At 48.0% G+C, this 19,650-nt stretch overlaps 1 protein-coding gene across 1 annotated transcript in view; it reads left to right on the forward strand.

Annotated features, from left to right (window-relative positions):
• Nucleotides 1-19,650, forward strand: part of SEL1L3 (SEL1L family member 3) — a 714,608-nt gene that overhangs the window by 67,158 nt on the left and 627,800 nt on the right. Inside the window, exon 2 of the mRNA XM_085642308.1 lies at nt 4,804-5,359. Within this exon, the coding sequence (XP_085498434.1) occupies nt 4,804-5,359 (556 nt within the window). The remainder of the gene's footprint in view (nt 1-4,803; nt 5,360-19,650) is intronic.

A 19,650-nucleotide genomic window follows, 5' to 3' on the forward strand; every position in this document is an offset into this window, starting at 1 on the left:
AACAAGACAGCTTCATAAAAGTTCAATACATCAAGCCAGTACAGGAATCCAAGTCTAATAACCTATGATACAGAGGCACCCGATTCATCTAATCAAAACCAACGTAGACCTTCATCCGATTACAAACCTCCGTGCTTCAATGTGTGCATTGTATTAATTGTGTTTGTAATTGGCAGAGTTAACACCCAGTCTACTGTTCTGGGATGGCAGGGTGCCCTACACAAGCCTACAAACCTCGAGTTGGAGTCATTCATGTTTTCCACGAAAAACATGCTCACAGGGGTTTGAGGGTTGCTGTGGGATCCCCAACATGCTCTGCCATGCAGCATCAACTCTCTCTCTCTTTCACGCACACAAGCTCTCTCTCTCCCTCTCTCACACACGCATGCACGCACACATGCACGCTCTCTCTCTCTCTCCCTCTCCCCCTATCCCTCACACTCACACAGGCACGCACACATGCACGCTCTCTCTCTCTTTCTCACACACACACAGGGACACATGCACGCTCTCTCACACTCACACACACACGCATACTCACGTATGCAGGCTCTCTGCTCTCTTCCACTCGTCCCCTCTCTCACACACATGCACGCACACATGCACGCTCTCTCTCTCTCACACAGACACAGGCACGCACACATGCACATTCTCTCACTCACACACACGCACAAACACATGCACTCTCTCTCTTTCTCTCACACACCCACGCACAGACACATTCGCGCTCTCGCTCTCTCACACGCATGCATGCACACATGCACACTCTCTCTCCCTCTCTCACACACATACACACGCACACACAGATGCTCTTTCTCTCTCTCCCTCTCTCTCGCGCACACACACAGGCACTCACGCACACATGCATTCTCTCCCTTTCTTTGGTGTGTAGTGCAGAAGCACCATTGATTCCTGCTACGCAGCTAAGTCATTCATTGGTGCTTTTATTATGATACAAGAACCCCATGCTCCCTGCCAGGCCTCCAGCACTGGTGGCGTGGTGGGGATAGTGTGTGGTGTGCAGTGCCGAAGCACCCTTGACTCCTGCTGTTTACAGTAAGACCTTAACTGGTGTTTTTAGATTGACTGTGGTAGTGATACAAGGACCCCTTTGCTCCCTTTCAAGCCTCCAGTACTGGTGGCGTGGTTGTGGCAGTGTGCAGTGCCGAAGCACTTTTGACTTCTGCTATGCACAGTAAGGCATTCGCGAGCGTGGCAGTGCCAAATCTGAACACCTTCACTCCTGTCTCTTGGAGTACCAAAACACTGCTGTGAATAGTCACAATATGTTCGTGAGTAAGTCCTGCATGTTTGCTCTGCTTGGCATGCCAGTTTAGGGCCTAGCCCTACTTCAGTAGTACTGTACGGTAGTTTTTCCCCTGTGTGCTTCTACCCGTTCCACATTGCTCTCTTTATCCCGTGTGCTTCTGTTCTCACATGCTCCACGTTGCGCTCTCTCGCCCTGCTTGTCCAGCCGCCATTCGTGTTGCTTCTGACCCCATCCTCTGTAATCTTTCCCGCATCAGTACTCTCCGTGTTGCTTCTGAGCCCTGCTTTTGTTATTTCCCTCCACCCGCCTTAAAAAAAAAAAAAAGCTTTGGCACTGCTTTATTTTTCTTTATTTACCAGTACAACTTGGATCAGTAAATAAAAAAAAAAGAAAACTTCACACGCACGCTGTAGGTGCGTTCCTGTGTTGTGCTTTTACCTACAAAATGACACAGCTGCTGCAACTGCATAATAGCATCTTTTTTTTAATGGGGGGTTCCTCTTTATCCATGCTGCACAACATCGCTAATCAAGCATCGGCATAGCCAATAGATCTTGCCTTTGAGACATTAAGTGTTTAGTTATCCAGCACAATATCCTTGGTGCAACAACATCAACTGTTGCATGGCTAAACACTTATAAGGTACAAGGTTTAGCCATGCAACAGCTGATGTTGTTGCACCAAGGATATTGTGCTGCAAAACTAAATACTTATAAAGCAAGACCTATTGGCTGTGCCAATGCTTGTTATTTATTTGCCTGGCTCACTCTTCTTGTGTTTGTCCATTTCATTGGCGTATAGCCACTTTATGATCTTTTTGAGTGGCTGACTTATATCCTTCCACTGTTCGCATTTAATGTACTACTATCTTTTTCAATCAGCACTTCATGAGAGTGCATGTATTCTAGCTCTCTTTCCTCGCTGCCAGACTTCATGATGCGGGGATACAAGGAGCCGCCCTCGACTGGATCCAATCCTTTCTCTCCGGTAGAACCCAGAGGATCAGACTCCCTCCCTTCCTCTTCGAACCCACAGATATCAACTGCGGAGTACTCCGAGGATCATCGCTCAGCCCCACGCTCTTCAACATCTACATGGCCCCCCTTGCCGCCATCGTCAGACAGCATGGGTTCAGCATAATATCCTATGCCGACAACATGCTCTCACTCACGAAGAATCCCGAAGACACCAGACTCTGCTTCCAGGAAGGAATGAAGGACATCGCAGCCTGGATGAAAGACAGCTGCTTGAAGCTCAACTTAGAGAAAACCGAGGTCCTCATCCTCGGACCCTGCACCCCTGCCTGGGACAACACCTGGTGTCCGTCTGCCCTCGGGGGTCCACCCACCCCTACAGACCACACACGAAACCTGGGCATCATCCTCAACACCTCCCTCTCCATGAACCGCCAGATCAACGCCGTTGCTTCCACCAGTTTCAACTGCCTGCGCATCCTCCGCAAGACCTTCAAATGGATCCCCCCGACGGCAGAAGGACCGTCACCCACGTGCTCATAATCAGCAGACTGGACTACGGCAACACCCTCTACGCTGGAATCAACAGAATTCTTCTACACAAACTCCAAACCATCCAGAACACCACAGCCAGACTCGTCCTCGGGACACCGCGTCACGAACACATGACCAAACACCTACGAGACCTCCACTGGCTCTCCGTCGAGAAGAGGGTTACCTTCAAACTCCTCACCCACGTCTACAAATCCTTCCACAACATCGGACCCAAATACCGCAACGAGAGAGTCTCCTTTCACATACTCAAGAGGAACCTCCGCTCCGCTGACCTGGCCCTGGCAAAGGTCCCCCGCATCCGCAAAAACAGAGCAGGCGGGTGAGCCTTCTCCTACATCACAGCCAAGACCTGGAAAGAGCTCCCTGTGAACATCAGATGCTCCCCGACCCTGCACACGTTCAGGAAGGACCTCAAGACCTGGCTCTTCGACTGATCCGAAGCTGTACCTTCTACCCCTGAGCGCCTTAAGACCCTCACGGGTGAGTAGCGCGCTTTATAAACACCTGATTGGTGGATTGATCGTGCTTTTTCATGCCTTAAACCCGCTCTAATTGCACTGTGTTGCTCCCTACCCCTCCCAGCTTGTCTGTTAAAGCACAGAAATGTAGATTTTTTGCTGGGTTATGGCTGAAGAGTAGATTTAAAGGGTTGTTTTTGTTTGATCTCCTGTATTCCATCACAAAGAGCACACTTTGGCACACAAAGACTTTTATGGCAGTGGGGTAAGGGCCATCTCCTACACTCACTCAGCTTGTATCAGAAGTAGAAGGTGCACTTAGCATGCAAACTAAGGGCCTGATTACAATGGCGGATGGACTTCTGCGCGTCCGCCATCGTCCCGGGGATGGGGACCGCCCGCCTATAAGGCGGCGGTCCCACGTATGGCATTACAATGCGACCACCACCAAGGCGGCTGCAAGTACCATGTTTTTCATTGCAGCGGGTGCTGTTGTCTGTAGCACCCAATGCAATGGAAAAAAATGCATGTTTTGCATTTACCTGCACCACATGGCAGGCACCATGCGGTGCCTGCCACATGGTGCAGGGAAATGTAGGGGAGCACCATAAGTGGCCCCCAAGTGCAAAACTGAACTGCCCCTGGTCAAGGGGGGCCGGCAAAGGGCCCCCAAATTCCATCCCCGCCAGCCTTTCTATGGCGAGTGAACAGCCATGATAAGCCTGGTGGGGATCCAGCATCATAATCACACCGCTGGTGCCTGCTAGGCACTGCCAGCATTCATTGTGTGCTGAGGGCCTCAACTGCCAGGTCCTAAGAGTCCAGTTATCTGCAAGCAACTTCTTCTGGAGGGCCATACATCTGCTCCTTGGGCTAATGCAGAGGAGCAAATTGCTGCATCCTGTGGAAAGTAAATTAGGGCGTGTTAATGTTTCCCTTACATTCTGACATTTCTTATTCATTTAAAATTTGTTCAGAGTTTAATGAGTGAAACGTATATGAAAAAAATGATGCCATTTATAAAGATTAAATATTTCAATGTACAGTTTTAAGATACCATGAGATATGTGTTTGTTTTCCTTCAAAATTTAGATTTTTTTGATTTTGCTTTTTTTAAACAATATTTTACACAATAGCATTAGTAAAGTAAACCGCTTGGCACTTTTATTAAAGGCACAACCTCTTTACTCTGCCAAAGCTTGTTTTGGCTTTGGTTAACATTTTGTACCCGTTTTCTTTTGTGTTTGATGTTGGTTTTGGCTTTGCATGTAGAACATTTGATAATTGGCTGTTTTGCATTCAATATCAAACGTAGAGATTTTGCTTTTACACTGATTCTTTTTTTAAGTCTTTTTTGCATAGATTTCAGCCATGGTTAGCCATAAAGACAGTTTTTCAAATAGTCAGTTATAGATTCGGATGTGCAGAGCCTGGTCTGGTTTGTCGTTTGATCCCTGTGACAACTTCTCTCATTTCTTTGAAGCTTGACTGTCGTGTTTCAATGTAGCTAAGCTCTGTTTATGACTAGAATATTTTCTCATTGTAGGATCCACTGCCCGCTTTAGGTAGGAAGACCACATCTGTCACCGTGCTTTCGGAGCAAAAACTGAACTCTGATGACTTCCTCGAATTTAGTAATGTACCAGAAACAGTTCGTGATTGTGAAATCGATGTACATTATTTGTGTTCGAACCCTTGTATTGTGAACCTTGAAGTAGTGGCTTCTTCTGAGTTCAGAAGTGCAGTTTCTATCATTAAGAAGAGGTGGCAAAACGAAAATCATCTTTATGTCCACAGAACCAGGAAAGTGGATATAAAATTCCCAAATATTATGGCATACAGGGATGATTATGTCATCAGGCACTCAATACTCATTCATTCTGTGTTGGTAAGAGCTTGGATCACTCACCAAAAATTGAAAAACCAGCCTGACCAGACCAATGGAACCTCCATGCCTGCAGTTGCAAAGACCTTTGCTGTACTGAGACCTCTTCCACCTTTTCAACGCCCTTTCAAAGATCACAGATTATGCCTTGCATGGAATATTGAGATTTTGTGGAAAATAGAAGAAAATCGAATACCTCAATGCGCTTCTGAAGATGGTGAGTACAACTTTATTGCAAAATATGCTGTTCATTGCACTTGGATCATGATTACTTGCTGATGGCTTAGAGGGCTGCGGGATGTTAGTCATTAATACTTTCCAATGGTGATGCAAATACCCCATCCTTATCCATGACTCATCCATAGAAAGCAAATTGCCCTCATGAATATTCCTTTTAGAAATTCGACATGCCAACCTGAACTGTCTGAACTACCTTTGTTGGTAAAACAACATTTTAATCATAGTATTCGAGCTTATTTAATAGTAAACTTTAGTGCATCAGCTGTAAAATGCAGCTTCAGAGTGCCCACAGTCTACATCTCAGGGAACCAGCAGACCAATCCCATACATGCGTGCACCTCTTACATGGCCACCTCTTTATCAGTGACCGCTCTTTTTATATATGCTGGATTGTTTGCCATTCACTAAAGCACGTAGATTAACAACCAGGGGCCATATTACAGAAGTGCCCTAGGGGCGCAACAAGGGTTTGCGCTCGCTTTGCGCCCCTCCCCCCGGCACTTTGGTATTACAGAAGGGGCCGCAGACGCTTGTGCACCTCCTTGTGTAATATCCATAGCGCTGGCGCACATAAAGCACCAGCGCTATCATCAGAGGGCATTCCCTCATTTGCTTGGGGGCGTACCCCCATGTAAATGAGGTTTTCCCTTTGCTTCTGCAGCTGCACAGTATTACAGTTGCAGGCGCAGAAGCAGAGAAGTTGTCAAAAGGCGCACTAACAGTACACCACCTAAATGGTGGTGCACTGTCAGTGCACCCCCTGATCGCAGCCCTCTGGAGGGAGGTAAAGGGTTTCCATGGATCCCCAGACATCCCCTTGCAGTCGGGTGCAGTCACTCACTGCACTCACTGCACCTACCTGCAAGGGGGATCACTAATCCCCCTTAAAAGTGCAGGCGGGTTGCTACCTGCATTATAAAACATGAAGTGGCTTCAAAGCAACCGCTCCGTTTTTCACATGAAGGCGCTGCCCTGAGGGCAGCGCATTCATCCAAATATGTAACATTTTCAATGTTTGCGGCAGGTGTAACTTTTAAAAGGTGCACCCGGCGCAAAGGAGTAAAATGCGCCGTATGTTTGATATGGTACCAAGTACCTCAAGTAAGCGCTAGTAGCGCTACTAGCCCACCAAGTAGCTCCAGTAAGCGCTACAGAGCTGTGTTGCAGAGAGGTGGTCTGAGGTCATGCCCCTTTTTACACCACTCTACAAACACGGCTTCTGGTGCACTGCTGGTGGGGCGATGAGGTCATCTTGTCTCCTGAGGACCTCAGGACACTAGTGGAGTTCATCCTCCGAGCAGCAGTGCGCCAGAAGCCATGTTTGCAGTGTGGTGTAAAAAGGGGCGTGGCCTCGGAACACCTCTCTGCAACACAGCTCTGTGGCGCTTACTGGAGGTACCTGGTGGGCTAGTGGGCCCCCAGGGAGCCTCAGGATTCAAGTGGACTTAATAGGGATGCTATAGTTAGAAATTAGCATTTAAAAAACCTTAGAAATTTACGGAAAAAACCCATATGTTTCAGGGACGTTATAGTTAGAAATTAGCATTTTAAAAAACCTTAGAAATTCACTGAAAAACCCACAGGTTTCAGGGACATTATAGTTAGTTGGACATTTCACTCGTACAAAACCAGAGAAATTCGGCTGTTATAGTTAGTAGAGGTAACTTTAACTCGCACCCCTGCAAAGCACTGCTGATGATGTCACATATTACATCACTCATGACATGGTCAGTGACATCACTGATTACATCACTGATGACATCTGAAATGACATCACTGATTACATCACTGATCACATCATCCATGTGATAATCTGAAGCATCCCCTCATACCCTAATAAAACCTTTGATACACCCACTCTAAAATACATGCTACCAATATCGAAACCATGGACAGCCAATAGCAGTTAGTACATACCCGCTCAGTGATTCCTAGGTCTACCCATACACACACATCCACTCATTCACCCATACAGTAACTCATACATGCAGTCACTCATCAATACAGCACTATCATATGCACTCATACACTTATACATACACTCACACACCACCACTCATCCATAGACTTACTCACACACCTACTCAGTCAGTTATAAACAGACCACCTCACTTATTTATACAAATATTAACACATACTTACTCTCTTATACAATCAATGATACAAGCACACACTCATCCGTACAGCCACTCTCACAATCACTCTCTCACGTATAGTCATTTATTTACTCCAACACTCACATATACTGCCTTTCACATATGTAGTTACCCACACATATACCACTGAGACAGCCATTCACTCACCAACACACCCATACACACACTCACCCACCCATACAGCCCTTCATAGATGCACTCTGTGAAACACCCACTTACACATCTATGCACAGAGTCACCCACCCCCACCACTCACACAGACACTCAGGCACCCATACAGATATTTAGACAACAAATCAATAATCCATATAGACAGTCATGTAGCTACTCACCAACCCACGCAACCACTTATACACCAACTGACAGACTGATACAGACATTTACACAGTTTACTCACAAACCCATGCATTCAGTAAGATACTCTTAATCAGTCACTTATACAATCAGTCACGCACCTACTAAATCATCCATTCAGACACTTATACACCCACTCATTCTTCAATACACCTTGGCATATATATATATATATATAAAACATATTTAAACTTTACAGAAACACACATTCACTGGGTGATGTAATCAGTGATGTCATCAGTGATGTCATTTGGGATGTCATCAGTGATGTAATCAGTGATGTCACTGACCATGTCATGAGTGATGTAATATGTGACGTCATCAGCAGTGCATTGTGGGGGCGCGAGTTACAGTTAGCTCTACTAACTATAACGGCTGAATATTTCTGATTTTGTCCGAGTGAAATGTCCAACTAACTATAATGTCCCTGAAACCTGTGGTTTTTTCAGTGAATATAGATATAGATATAGATATCAGGATGGTTTCAATTCAAGAATGTGTGGTTTTCCAACCCAAGCCAGGGTCCTCAGTTGGTGGTCCATTTTGGGATTTAAATGGACGTTTCTGTCCAAAATAACTTGGTAAATTGAAAAAACAAGTACAGGTATCCAAATAGCCCCAAAAGAGGTCATCACAAGGAAACGAGAGGTGCAGGAAGGGCTTTGTTGCATAAAGGTTTGCACACACGTTAAGCATCAGGAACTGAGTGTATGCTTAGTATTTTACTTGGATAGGACGAGTGCTGCAAAATCCAGAGGAGGTTTAACCATTACTCATGAAGGCTCAATGTGGGCCAAGAACTTGATTTAATAAGTTGAAAGAAAAACAATATGAACCGAAAATTATTAAAGGAGGTTAGGGAAGGTAGTATAGCAGAACCATTAAATACAAACATTTTTTGATGATTCATCTCCTTGGCATAATGACAAGGATCAAGAAAATTTAAAATAGCAAGCAGGTGGGTCAGTGAATTACTTTACTGTACAATTAAACTACATTGCGATGTATGCAAACTTACACAATCTTTTGCTTTTGACAGCAAATGGACGTGGAATTAAAACATGACACTTGCATTCTACCTATTCCTAATGCACATGGCAAAATTTTACTTGTTTGTTGTTCAGACTGTGCCCATGGGTTTCTTGGTGTCATGTATGTCAAGATGTTAAACACGTTTTTTTAAATGGGCAGCTATGCAGAGGCCAGGAATGGAAAATGTGTTGTGTTATCCAGCTGACCTTTTGTTTGTGAAGGGGCAGAGATGCAGGGCCAGTGAACATAGCTATTGGCAGACCTTCAGAAGCTAGCAGTGGAACTCAGGTTGTCTGGTGCCTCAAAAAAAGTCTAAAGGTCTGGTCACCAAATTGATGTTTTGAGATTTTGGATTCCATGACATTGGAATTCATTTCTAGCAAAGGATTTGAAAAATATGCTGCATTTGTTAGAGCATTTTATATATGCATGCGAGACAATGGCACCATGCAGGACATTCTGTAGGAAGATGGCATTGACCTTCTTAGTCTTGAGTAGGCTGCATCACAGAATGAGAATTTCTGGCAGTATGAGAGGAAATGAGAAGAAGGTCATTACTGCTCTGTCACTGTGGTGACTGAAAACAATGGTATTAGTTTAGGAGGTTGAGATTCAGTTGGTCAAAGCAGGGTTTAATAGTTTTAGGCTGTTGAGTGTACACCAGTGGCTTGAAGGTTGGAAGAAGGGATGTATCTTAACTATTTACCCTCTTGGTGACAGTGCAGGTTTGGGGTAGGTAGTTTCAAACTTGTAATCTAAATTATTTTATAGCTGTCTGAAGGTGTCTTATCTTCAGGCAGTGGAGATCCCTGTAATGAAAGGATCCTGCCTGAATTGAGGACGATAGTAGACCTATCAGCCTCGCCAATGGGCAGATAGAAATCTGATGGTGTGATTGCTTCACCCTCAACCCCTTCTATATCACCTTTAACTTTTCTTCTGGCAAAGGACAAATCTCTTTTTCAGACTCCAACAGAAACCCCAAGAATTCCATCCTTCTTGGGAACCAATTCAGATTTTTCTACATTGATAAGGAAACCCAATAACTGATTCAAGTCTATGGCCCCTTGAACTTGCTTCACAAACCTCCCCCCACCTGTCCCAAGAATATTTTAACGTCTAGGTACACCACTGTTAGAACCGGCGGTCTCTAGTTGGCAGAGGTATACACTTCTGACAAGTAGGGACCAACCAACTCTAGTCAGGGAAAGGGGATTACACACTCAGATAACCCCTGCTACCCCCTTGGTAGCTTGGCAGAGCAGACAGGCTTATCTCAGAGGCAGTGTGTTAAGCATTTATGACCACATACAGTAATAAAGTGAATACACTACAGATGGACACGACACAGAAGTTATTATAAAAATAGTATTTTTATATAAGGCTTAGCACAAGACCAAATAACGACAAAAATATACCACAGTCTTAATAAATACTCTTTGGAAGGAAAAATAATAGTTCAAGTAAGGTTTCTTCTTGGCAAATAGTTCTTTAGCAAAGTATTCTTCTGAGCACGGTTCTTTGGCAACAATGTAACCCCCACAGGAGTCACACGACGTCGAGTCTACACGATTCCCAAGGTTCGGTGTCGACCGCGAGGAGCGCTACGTCGAGCCTGGAGTCCCAACAGACCCCACAAGTACAGTACCTTGAGAAACGAAGAAAATGATGATCCACGGCGTCGAGATGTCGGCGTCGAGGTCGGCGTCGATCGTGCCTCGGAGTCGGGTCAATCCGCAGCGGCGTCAAGGGATGTCGGGCCGGAGCAGCGCTCACGGCGTCGAGAAGGGCGTCGAGTCGATGCGATCAGCAGCGGCGTCGGGACGGGGTCGCTTGGAGGTGGAGCCGATACTCACTCCTCACTGGCGTTGATACCGGCGTCGAGACGGGGTCACTTGGAGCCGGGGCCGATACCCACTGCTCACTGGCGTTGCTGCTGGCGTCGAGACTGCAGATTTTCCCTTGTGTACTGGAAACAACACTTTCCAGCAATTCAGCAAATGGTGAAGTCCTTTGGCCCTGTGACTTCAGCAGGAGACTGGCACTCTTCCAGCCCTTGGAGATTTCCTAGCAAGTGTTCAGAGAGTACACACCAAGTTCCTCTCTCCTTGTTCCTTGGCAAAAATGAAGAAGCAGCTTTCAGGTTCCTCCACAGCAAAACAGCACTCTGGCAGAAAGGGGAGGCAAGTCCTTAGATCAGCAGGCTTCTTGTCCTTGGTACAGGTTTCCTTGTCAGAAGTGATCTGAGTTCTTGGTTCAGGGGTCCTTCTCTTATACCCCTTTTTCCCTTTGTTCCCTTTGTCCAAGCAGGGAGATTCCCATCATCTCAGGTTTGTTGTGGGTGTTGCCAGGCAGAGGCACCTGGCCTATTCACTGAGCAGGGCAGAGTCCTCAGCCGCCCAGCAGGAGGCGGAGCCAGTATTGTCACTGGCAGGAGCAGGGCTATCAGTCGCCCAGCAGGAGGCGGAGCCAGTATTGTGTCAGGCAGGGCAGGCTACTCTTCCCTCACTCTATGTGTAAACGCCCCATTCACCCCACACTGACTCACTCAGACCTCTGGAGCCACCCAGCCCTTGACACACACACCAAACCAGCAGAGACCGGTAGATAGTTGGACAAGAAAATAGCCACTGTCTAAAAGTGCTATTTTCAAACATAGAATTTAAAAACCATCCATCCTAAAGGGTGTGTTATTAAATTCTGAGTTCAGGGATACTAAACTCGACTTGCTACCATGCTCCCTGAGTCAGATAGATTATAATGGAGTTAATAATCAGTCTGCCCAGTCTGGCCTATTGGAGGCAGGTAGCCCTTCAATAGTGAAAAACGAAAATGGCTGTAATTCACTATTAGGTCATGCCACACACATCAGGGCATGACCTACCTTTTACCAACAATGCACCCTGCCCTAGGGCCTACCATAGAGGTGTCTGAAATGTGGCAAAGGGAAGGTTTAGAGACTGGTAAGTAGGTTTCCTTACCTAGTCGACATGGCAGTCAGGGACTGCACGCAGGCGCTGCGGTGGCAGGCCTGAGACACATTTTACACGCTGCTTCTGATGAAGGCTACAGGTAAGTCTCGGCCCTCCTCATTCATCTGTGCTAGAACAGCCCCCACACCATGCTCTGAAGGGTCTGTCTGGACAATGAATTCTTTTGAAAAGTCGGGTGCCTGGAGGACCGGTGCTGTACACATTGCAGTTTTCAGGGTGTCAAAGGCGTTCTGACAGGCGTCAGTCCAGATCACAAGTCTCGGCTGCTTCCTGGAAGTCAGCGAGGTCAAGGGGTGCACAATGTTGCCATACCCCTTGACAAACCTCCTGTAGTAACCCGTGAGACCCAAGAAGGCTCTCACCTGAGTCTGGGTTTTGGGCGGTTCCCAAGCCAGGATGGTATCTATCTTGGGTTGCAGGGGGGCCACCTTGCCGCTCCCTACTTGGTGCCCCAAGTACACCACTGAACCCTGCCCAATCTGGCACTTACTAGCCTTGATTGTGAGGCCTGTTCTGCGCAGGGCCAACAACACTTCCTGGAGGTGGCGCAAGTGTTCCTCCCAGCTGGCGCTGAACACTGCTATATCGTCCAGGTAGGCGGCGCTGAAATCTTCCAGCCCGGCCAGTACCTGGTTAACCAACCTCTGGAATGTGGCAGGGGCATTCTTCATCCCAAAGGGCAGCACACGGAACTGGTAGTGCCCATCTGGTGTGGAGAATGCAGACCTCTCTTTTGCCCCATCATTCAAGGCGATCTGCCAGTACCCAGACGTTAGATCAAACGTACTAAGGTACCGGGCAGCCCCCAACCGATCGATGAGCTCATCAGCTCTGGGGATGGGGTGCGCGTCAGTCTTGGTGACCGAATTGAGTCCTCGGTAATCCACACAGAACCGAAGTTCTGGTGAAGCACCAGGCGCTGCAGCCTTTGGGACCAAGACCACTGGGCTGGCCCAAGGACTGCTAGAGGACTCAACCACCCCTAAGGCAAACATCTTGGAGACCTCCTCCTTGATATATGCTCTGACCTTTTCAGTCACCCTGTAGGCCTTGTGCCTCACAGGAGTGCTGTCCCCAGTGTCCACATCATGGACACACCACTGAGTGACACCAGGGATGAAGGAGAACAGATCAGGGAATTGTACCAACAGATGGCGACAATCTTGCTGCTGCTCAGGGGTCAGTGTGTCAGAGAGGACAACACCATCCACTGACCCATCTTTTTCTTTTGCACACAGGAGGTCAGGAAGAGGCTCACTCTCCTCCTCCATCCCAGCATCTGTGGCAAGGAGCATGCCCACTTCGGACCTTTCTAAGTGGGGCTTTAACCGGTTGACATGCAGGACCCTTAAGGGGTTCCTGGGAGACTTCAAGTCCACCAAGTAGGTGACATCGCTCTTTTTCTCCACAACCTCAAATGGTCCGGTCCACCTGTCCTTGAGCGCACAAGGTTCCACAGGGGCCATGACCCAAACTTTCTGACCAGGTTGAAGCTCAACCAGAGTGGCATTCTGATCGTACCACCGCTTCATCTCTTCCTGGCTGGCCTCCAGATTTGCCTGAGCAAGATCTCTGAAGCGCCGAGTCTGGTTCCGAAAGGCCAGCATGTAACTATATACATCCTGGGGAGGTTTCCTGGGAGATTGCTCCCAGCCTTCTTTGACCAGACTCAAAGGTCCTCTTACCGGGTGACCATACAAGAGCTCAAAGGGGCTGAACCCTAGAGACTTTTGTGGCACCTCACAGTAAGCAAACAGCAGGCATGGCAAGAGGACGTCCCATTTACGCCTCATTGGTTCTTCAAGACCCATGATCATGCCTTTTAGGGTCCGGTTGAATCTCTCAACCAGCCCATTACCTTGAGGGTGGTAAGGAGTGGTAAACTTGTAGGTTACCCCACACTCCTTCCACAGAGACTTCATATAATTCGAAATGAAGTTGGTGCCCCGGTCTGACACCACCTCTCTGGGGAACCCCATGCGGGAGAAAACACCCATCAGTGCCCGTCCCACCACGGGGGCCGTCACTGTGCGGAGAGGGATGGCTTCCGGGTACCGGGTGGCATGGTCCACCAAGACCAGGATAAACCTGTTGCCCATGGCTGTCTTGGGGTCCAGTGGCCCCACAATGTCAATTCCCACTCGCTCAAAGGGGGTACTGACTACGGGAAAAGGTTGGAGGGGAGCCTTCTGCTTCCGCCCGCTTTTCCCACTTGCCTGGCAAGTTTGACAGGTCCTACAATGGATATCTGAATCCCTTCTCATCTGGGGCCAATAAAAATGGGTGACAAGCCTGTCATAGGTCTTGTCCTGCCCCAGATGTCCAGCTAACGGAACGTCATGAGCCAACCCCAGTAGGAAGGCTCTGAAGCGCTGGGGTACCACCAGCACACGGGCTGACCCAGGTTCAGCAGCCTTAGGCTCGCTATACAGGAGGTCGTTCTCCCAGTAGACCCAATGTGATCCTGACTGATCACCTGTCGTTTGGGCTGAGGCCTGCTGCCTCATACCCACAAGAGAAGGGCACACTTTCTGTTCAGCACAAAATTCCTCCCTGGAGGGACCACCATCCTGCTGCCAATGGGTCAGCTCGGGCAGGTCTCCCAGTTCGGCCACTTGTTCTCCTGTCGGTTCCAGGGCATCCCCCTCAGGGTCTGCTCCCTCCTGGACCGCGGGAACGATGGGGGACGGTTTCCCGCGCCCCCTGCCTCTTCTCTTCACGGTTGGGACCTGGGCCATACTTTCAGGCTCCGGGCCCCCATCAACACCCTTACTGACTGACATGGACCGGGTGGTCGCACACACCCACTCAGGCAGACCCAACATTTCCAGATGTGATTTTCTCTCCACCTTAGCCCAAGGGGAGTCCTCCAAATCATTGCCCAGGAGACAATCAACAGGCATGGCGGGCCTCACAGCAACCTGAAGAGTACCTGAGACCCCCCCCCCACTCAAAAGGAACTTGAGCTACCTCACACTGACTCTGTGAGTTGTCAGCAGCTACAACGGGGTAGAATGCATGAGGGACCACCTGCTCTCTGGACACCAAGTGACACTTGACAGCTGTCACACTCGCTCCGGTGTCTCTGAGAGCTTCCACCCTATGGCCATTAATGGTCACCCACTGCCTATATTTCTTAGTGTTACTAGGCAGAGGGGTTGGAGGGACCATTTCCACGTCTCCTAAAGAGACCAGGGACATTTCTGCGGGACCCCACCCACCGGGGGCACCCATCTCCTCCCCTCCCAGGGCTACACTCGCTACCTGACGAGGGGGTGCACGCGGCGGTGCATTCGAATCCTTCATGGGACACTGGGGATCATAATAACGGTGTCCCACCTGCTTACAGGCATAGCAGGTCATGGGGCCCCTGTGAACAGGTTTACCTGTCGGGGCCTCTGGCTTCTTTCCAGGGGGAGGCTGGGAACCCTTCCCTTGGTTCCCTTGGGGACTACTTTGGGGCCCTTTCTGAAACTCCCTCTGTTTACCCCTGTCCCCCCCACTCTTCTGCTGGGGACCCTGCCCACCTTTGGCTGAGTCTCCCACTGGACCCTTGTGGACCCTGGTACTGACCCAGCGGTCCGCCTCCTCAGCAAGTTTTCTAGGGTTAGATAGCTTGCTATCAACAAGGTGCTGGCGTAGCTCTGGAAAACAGTTATTAGACAAGTGCTCCCAAGCAAACAAATCATAAAGAGCATCATAACTATCAACCTTGCTACCCTTTATCCAACCATCCATGGTTCTGCAGAAAAAAGACACATATTCAACCCACGTAGTACCAGGCAACTTCTTACATTCTCTAAAGGTTTGTCTGTACTTCTCTGGAGTTAAGCCATATCTCAGCATTAAAGCATCTTTCATATGAGTATAAGACATCCTATCCTCAGCAGGAAGGCTCAACAAGGTATCTCTCCCCTCGTTTGTAAAGCGGCTCCACAACCCCGTTCCCCAATCCTTCTCAGGGACCCGGTGGGCCAACAATGCTAACTCATACGCTTTAAACCATTGGCTAATATCTTCATTCTTACTGTAATCTTTGATCACATCCTTAGGAAAATAAAACCTACTTTCTGCAGGCACAGATGGAGTGCTGCCACCAGAGGGATTCAACTCTAAACTCTTAGTTTAAGCTCCATCTCCCTCACCATCTTCTCACGTTCAAACGCTAATTTCTCTCTCTCAAAATCTAATCTTTTGCTCTCCATTTCAGCTTCTCTCTTGCTTCTTGCATTCTCTAATTCCAACTGCCCTTCTAATTTAAGTTTTGCCATTTCTAACTTGTACCCCCTCTCCTTCTCCCTGTCTTCTAATTCTTCGGGGGAAAGGCTCCTAGAGGACGCACTACTGCCTGGAGATGACACTGGCCCACCTGTGGGCTCTTCCTCCTCTTCTTCCTCTTCCGGTACCACCACCGGATCAGAGGGATTTCTGGCCTCTAACCAGGCCTTCAGCGCTTTGAGGAAGTCGTCTTTCCTTGTGAGACCTGTGGTAGGAACTTTAAACTGCTTGCAAAATCCTTTTAGATCCTTTAGCACGTAGGAATCTATCTTCTCCTTATCAAATTCCCCCACAACAATCTCCACAGGTGTAGCAGCTCTGGCATTCTCCATGGTCAAAACTGGCAGTGTTTAAAAAAAATAAGCTCCAGGAAAGCGGAGAACAAAAATAGAATATCCTACCAAACAGACTGTGGCTGCGTTATGGTCTGCTTTCACTATGTAGCGTACACTAATCACTGCACATGAGTCATAAATGCAAAGTTCAAATCCTCACCGCTGACCACCAATGTTAGAACCGGCGGTCTCTAGTTGGCAGAGGTATACACTTCTGACAAGTAGGGACCAACCAACTCTAGTCAGGGAAAGGGGATTACACACTCAGATAACCCCTGCTACCCCCTTGGTAGCTTGGCAGAGCAGACAGGCTTATCTCAGAGGCAGTGTGTTAAGCATTTATGACCACATACAGTAATAAAGTGAATACACTACAGATGGACACGACACAGAAGTTATTATAAAAATAGTATTTTTATATAAGGCTTAGCACAAGACCAAATAACGACAAAAATATACCACAGTCTTAATAAATACTCTTTGGAAGGAAAAATAATAGTTCAAGTAAGGTTTCTTCTTGGCAAATAGTTCTTTAGCAAAGTATTCTTCTGAGCACGGTTCTTTGGCAACAATGTAACCCCCACAGGAGTCACACGACGTCGAGTCTACACGATTCCCAAGGTTCGGTGTCGACCGCGAGGAGCGCTACGTCGAGCCTGGAGTCGCAACAGACCCCACAAGTACAGTACCTTGAGAAACGAAGAAAATGATGATCCACGGCGTCGAGATGTCGGCGTCGAGGTCGGCGTCGATCGTGCCTCGGAGTCGGGTCAATCCGCAGCGGCGTCGAGGGATGTCGGGCCGGAGCAGCGCTCACGGCGTCGAGAAGGGCGTCGAGTCGATGCGATCAGCAGCGGCGTCGGGACGGGGTCGCTTGGAGGTGGAGCCGATACTCACTCCTCACTGGCGTTGATACCGGCGTCGAGACGGGGTCACTTGGAGCCGGGGCCGATACCCACTGCTCACTGGCGTTGCTGCTGGCGTCGAGACTGCAGATTTTCCTTTGTGTACTGGAAACAACACTTTCCAGCAATTCAGCAAATGGTGAAGTCCTTTGGCCCTGTGACTTCAGCAGGAGACTGGCACTCTTCCAGCCCTTGGAGATTTCCTAGCAAGTGTTCAGAGAGTACACACCAAGTTCCTCTCTCCTTGTTCCTTGGCACAAATAAAGAAGCAGCTTTCAGGTTCCTCCACAGCAAAACAGCACTCTGGCAGAAAGGGGAGGCAAGTCCTTAGATCAGCAGGCTTCTTGTCCTTGGTACAGGTTTCCTTGTCAGAAGTGATCTGAGTTCTTGGTTCAGGGGTCCTTCTCTTATACCCCTTTTTCCCTTTGTTCCCTTTGTCCAAGCAGGGAGATTCCCATCATCTCAGGTTTGTTGTGGGTGTTGCCAGGCAGAGGCACCTGGCCTATTCACTGAGCAGGGCAGAGTCCTCAGCCGCCCAGCAGGAGGTGGAGCCAGTATTGTCACTGGCAGGAGCAGGGCTATCAGTCGCCCAGCAGGAGGCGGAGCCAGTATTGTGTCAGGCAGGGCAGGCTACTCTTCCCTCACTCTATGTGTAAACGCCCCATTCACCCCACACTGACTCACTCAGACCTCTGGAGCCACCCAGCCCTTGACACACACACCAAACCAGCAGAGACCGGTAGATAGTTGGACAAGAAAATAGCCACTGTCTAAAAGTGCTATTTTCAAACATAGAATTTAAAAACCATCCATCCTAAAGGGTTTGTTATTAAATTCTGAGTTCAGGGATACTAAACTCGACTTGCTACCATGCTCCCTGAGTCAGATAGATTATAATGGAGTTAATAATCAGTCTGCCCAGTCTGGCCTATTGGAGGCAGGTAGCCCTTCAATAGTGAAAAACGAAAATGGCTGTAATTCACTATTAGGTCATGCCACACACATCAGGGCATGACCTACCTTTTACCAACAATGCACCCTGCCCTAGGGCCTACCATAGAGGTGTCTGAAATGTGGCAAAGGGAAGGTTTAGAGACTGGTAAGTAGGTTTCCTTACCTAGTCGACATGGCAGTCAGGGACTGCACGCAGGCGCTGCGGTGGCAGGCCTGAGACACATTTTACACGCTGCTTCTGTGGGTGGCACAACCAGTGCTGCAAGCCCACCAGCAGCAGTTAACTTACACGCCCTTGGCACGCACAGTGCACTAGACTAGGGTCTGAACAGTAAGTCAACCAAGCCAATCATGGTAACACCAATCAATGTAACAATTTAACATAGGGAGCACTTGCACCGTGGCACTGATCAGCAGTGGCACAGTGCCCAAAGCAATAATCCAGCAAAAACATCGTAAACAGAGGAGGCAAACAGAAAAAAATGGAGGAGAGACTCATGCCAATGATGCCAGGTCTAACAACCACCATCCTCAATCCATGTGCGATAAGCCCGCCAGCAGAGGCCTTATCAACATAGTGATGCTCAAGGGAGTGAAGGATAGATCGAGTGGAAGCGATTTGAATCTGAACACCTGTCTTCACCACAGAAAATGCAGGTACTGCCTGTGCTCTTGCGATATTGGCAGTGTCTTGGACATGCTTTTAAAATCCTGATGTAACCATTAAGTCCATTAGCAGAAGGATATTCCTCAAGCCATATAATAGTATCCATTTTGAAATGGCGGTACAGAATGCCAAAAACATTCTAAAACAATGCATTTGTGTTACCAAGAAAGCAGATCACACTTTGGGCCCAACCAGTAATTGTTTCCAGGTCCAGTTGAACCTCTCATTTCATTGCCTCATCAGCACCACACAAAATGTGGGAAAAAGAATGCCGGGTATCCAATAATTTATCTTGGCACCAAGACTATGCCTTATCCACACCTTTTCTGCAGTCTTTCCCACCTTTTCTTCAACATTTTACAGTTTTAGCATCTAGTCTCAGAATTATTGCAGCTTTCTTAAATAATATTGGCCTTGGGACTCTACCTCCATTTTAAATCTAACATTCCTGCCCACGGAACTAATTAGCTTGCACCCATTGTATTCATATACAAATGGAGAAGAAACCCACTCCACTCAATCTGACTGCAGAATGAGCCCAGGCTCAAACGTGGGATTGCCTCAGTCGCCTACATAACAATATGAGACTTATTT

Source organism: Triturus cristatus, chromosome 2_2 (assembly GCF_964204655.1).
Source record: "Triturus cristatus chromosome 2_2, aTriCri1.1, whole genome shotgun sequence".
Taxonomy (NCBI): domain Eukaryota; kingdom Metazoa; phylum Chordata; class Amphibia; order Caudata; family Salamandridae; genus Triturus; species Triturus cristatus.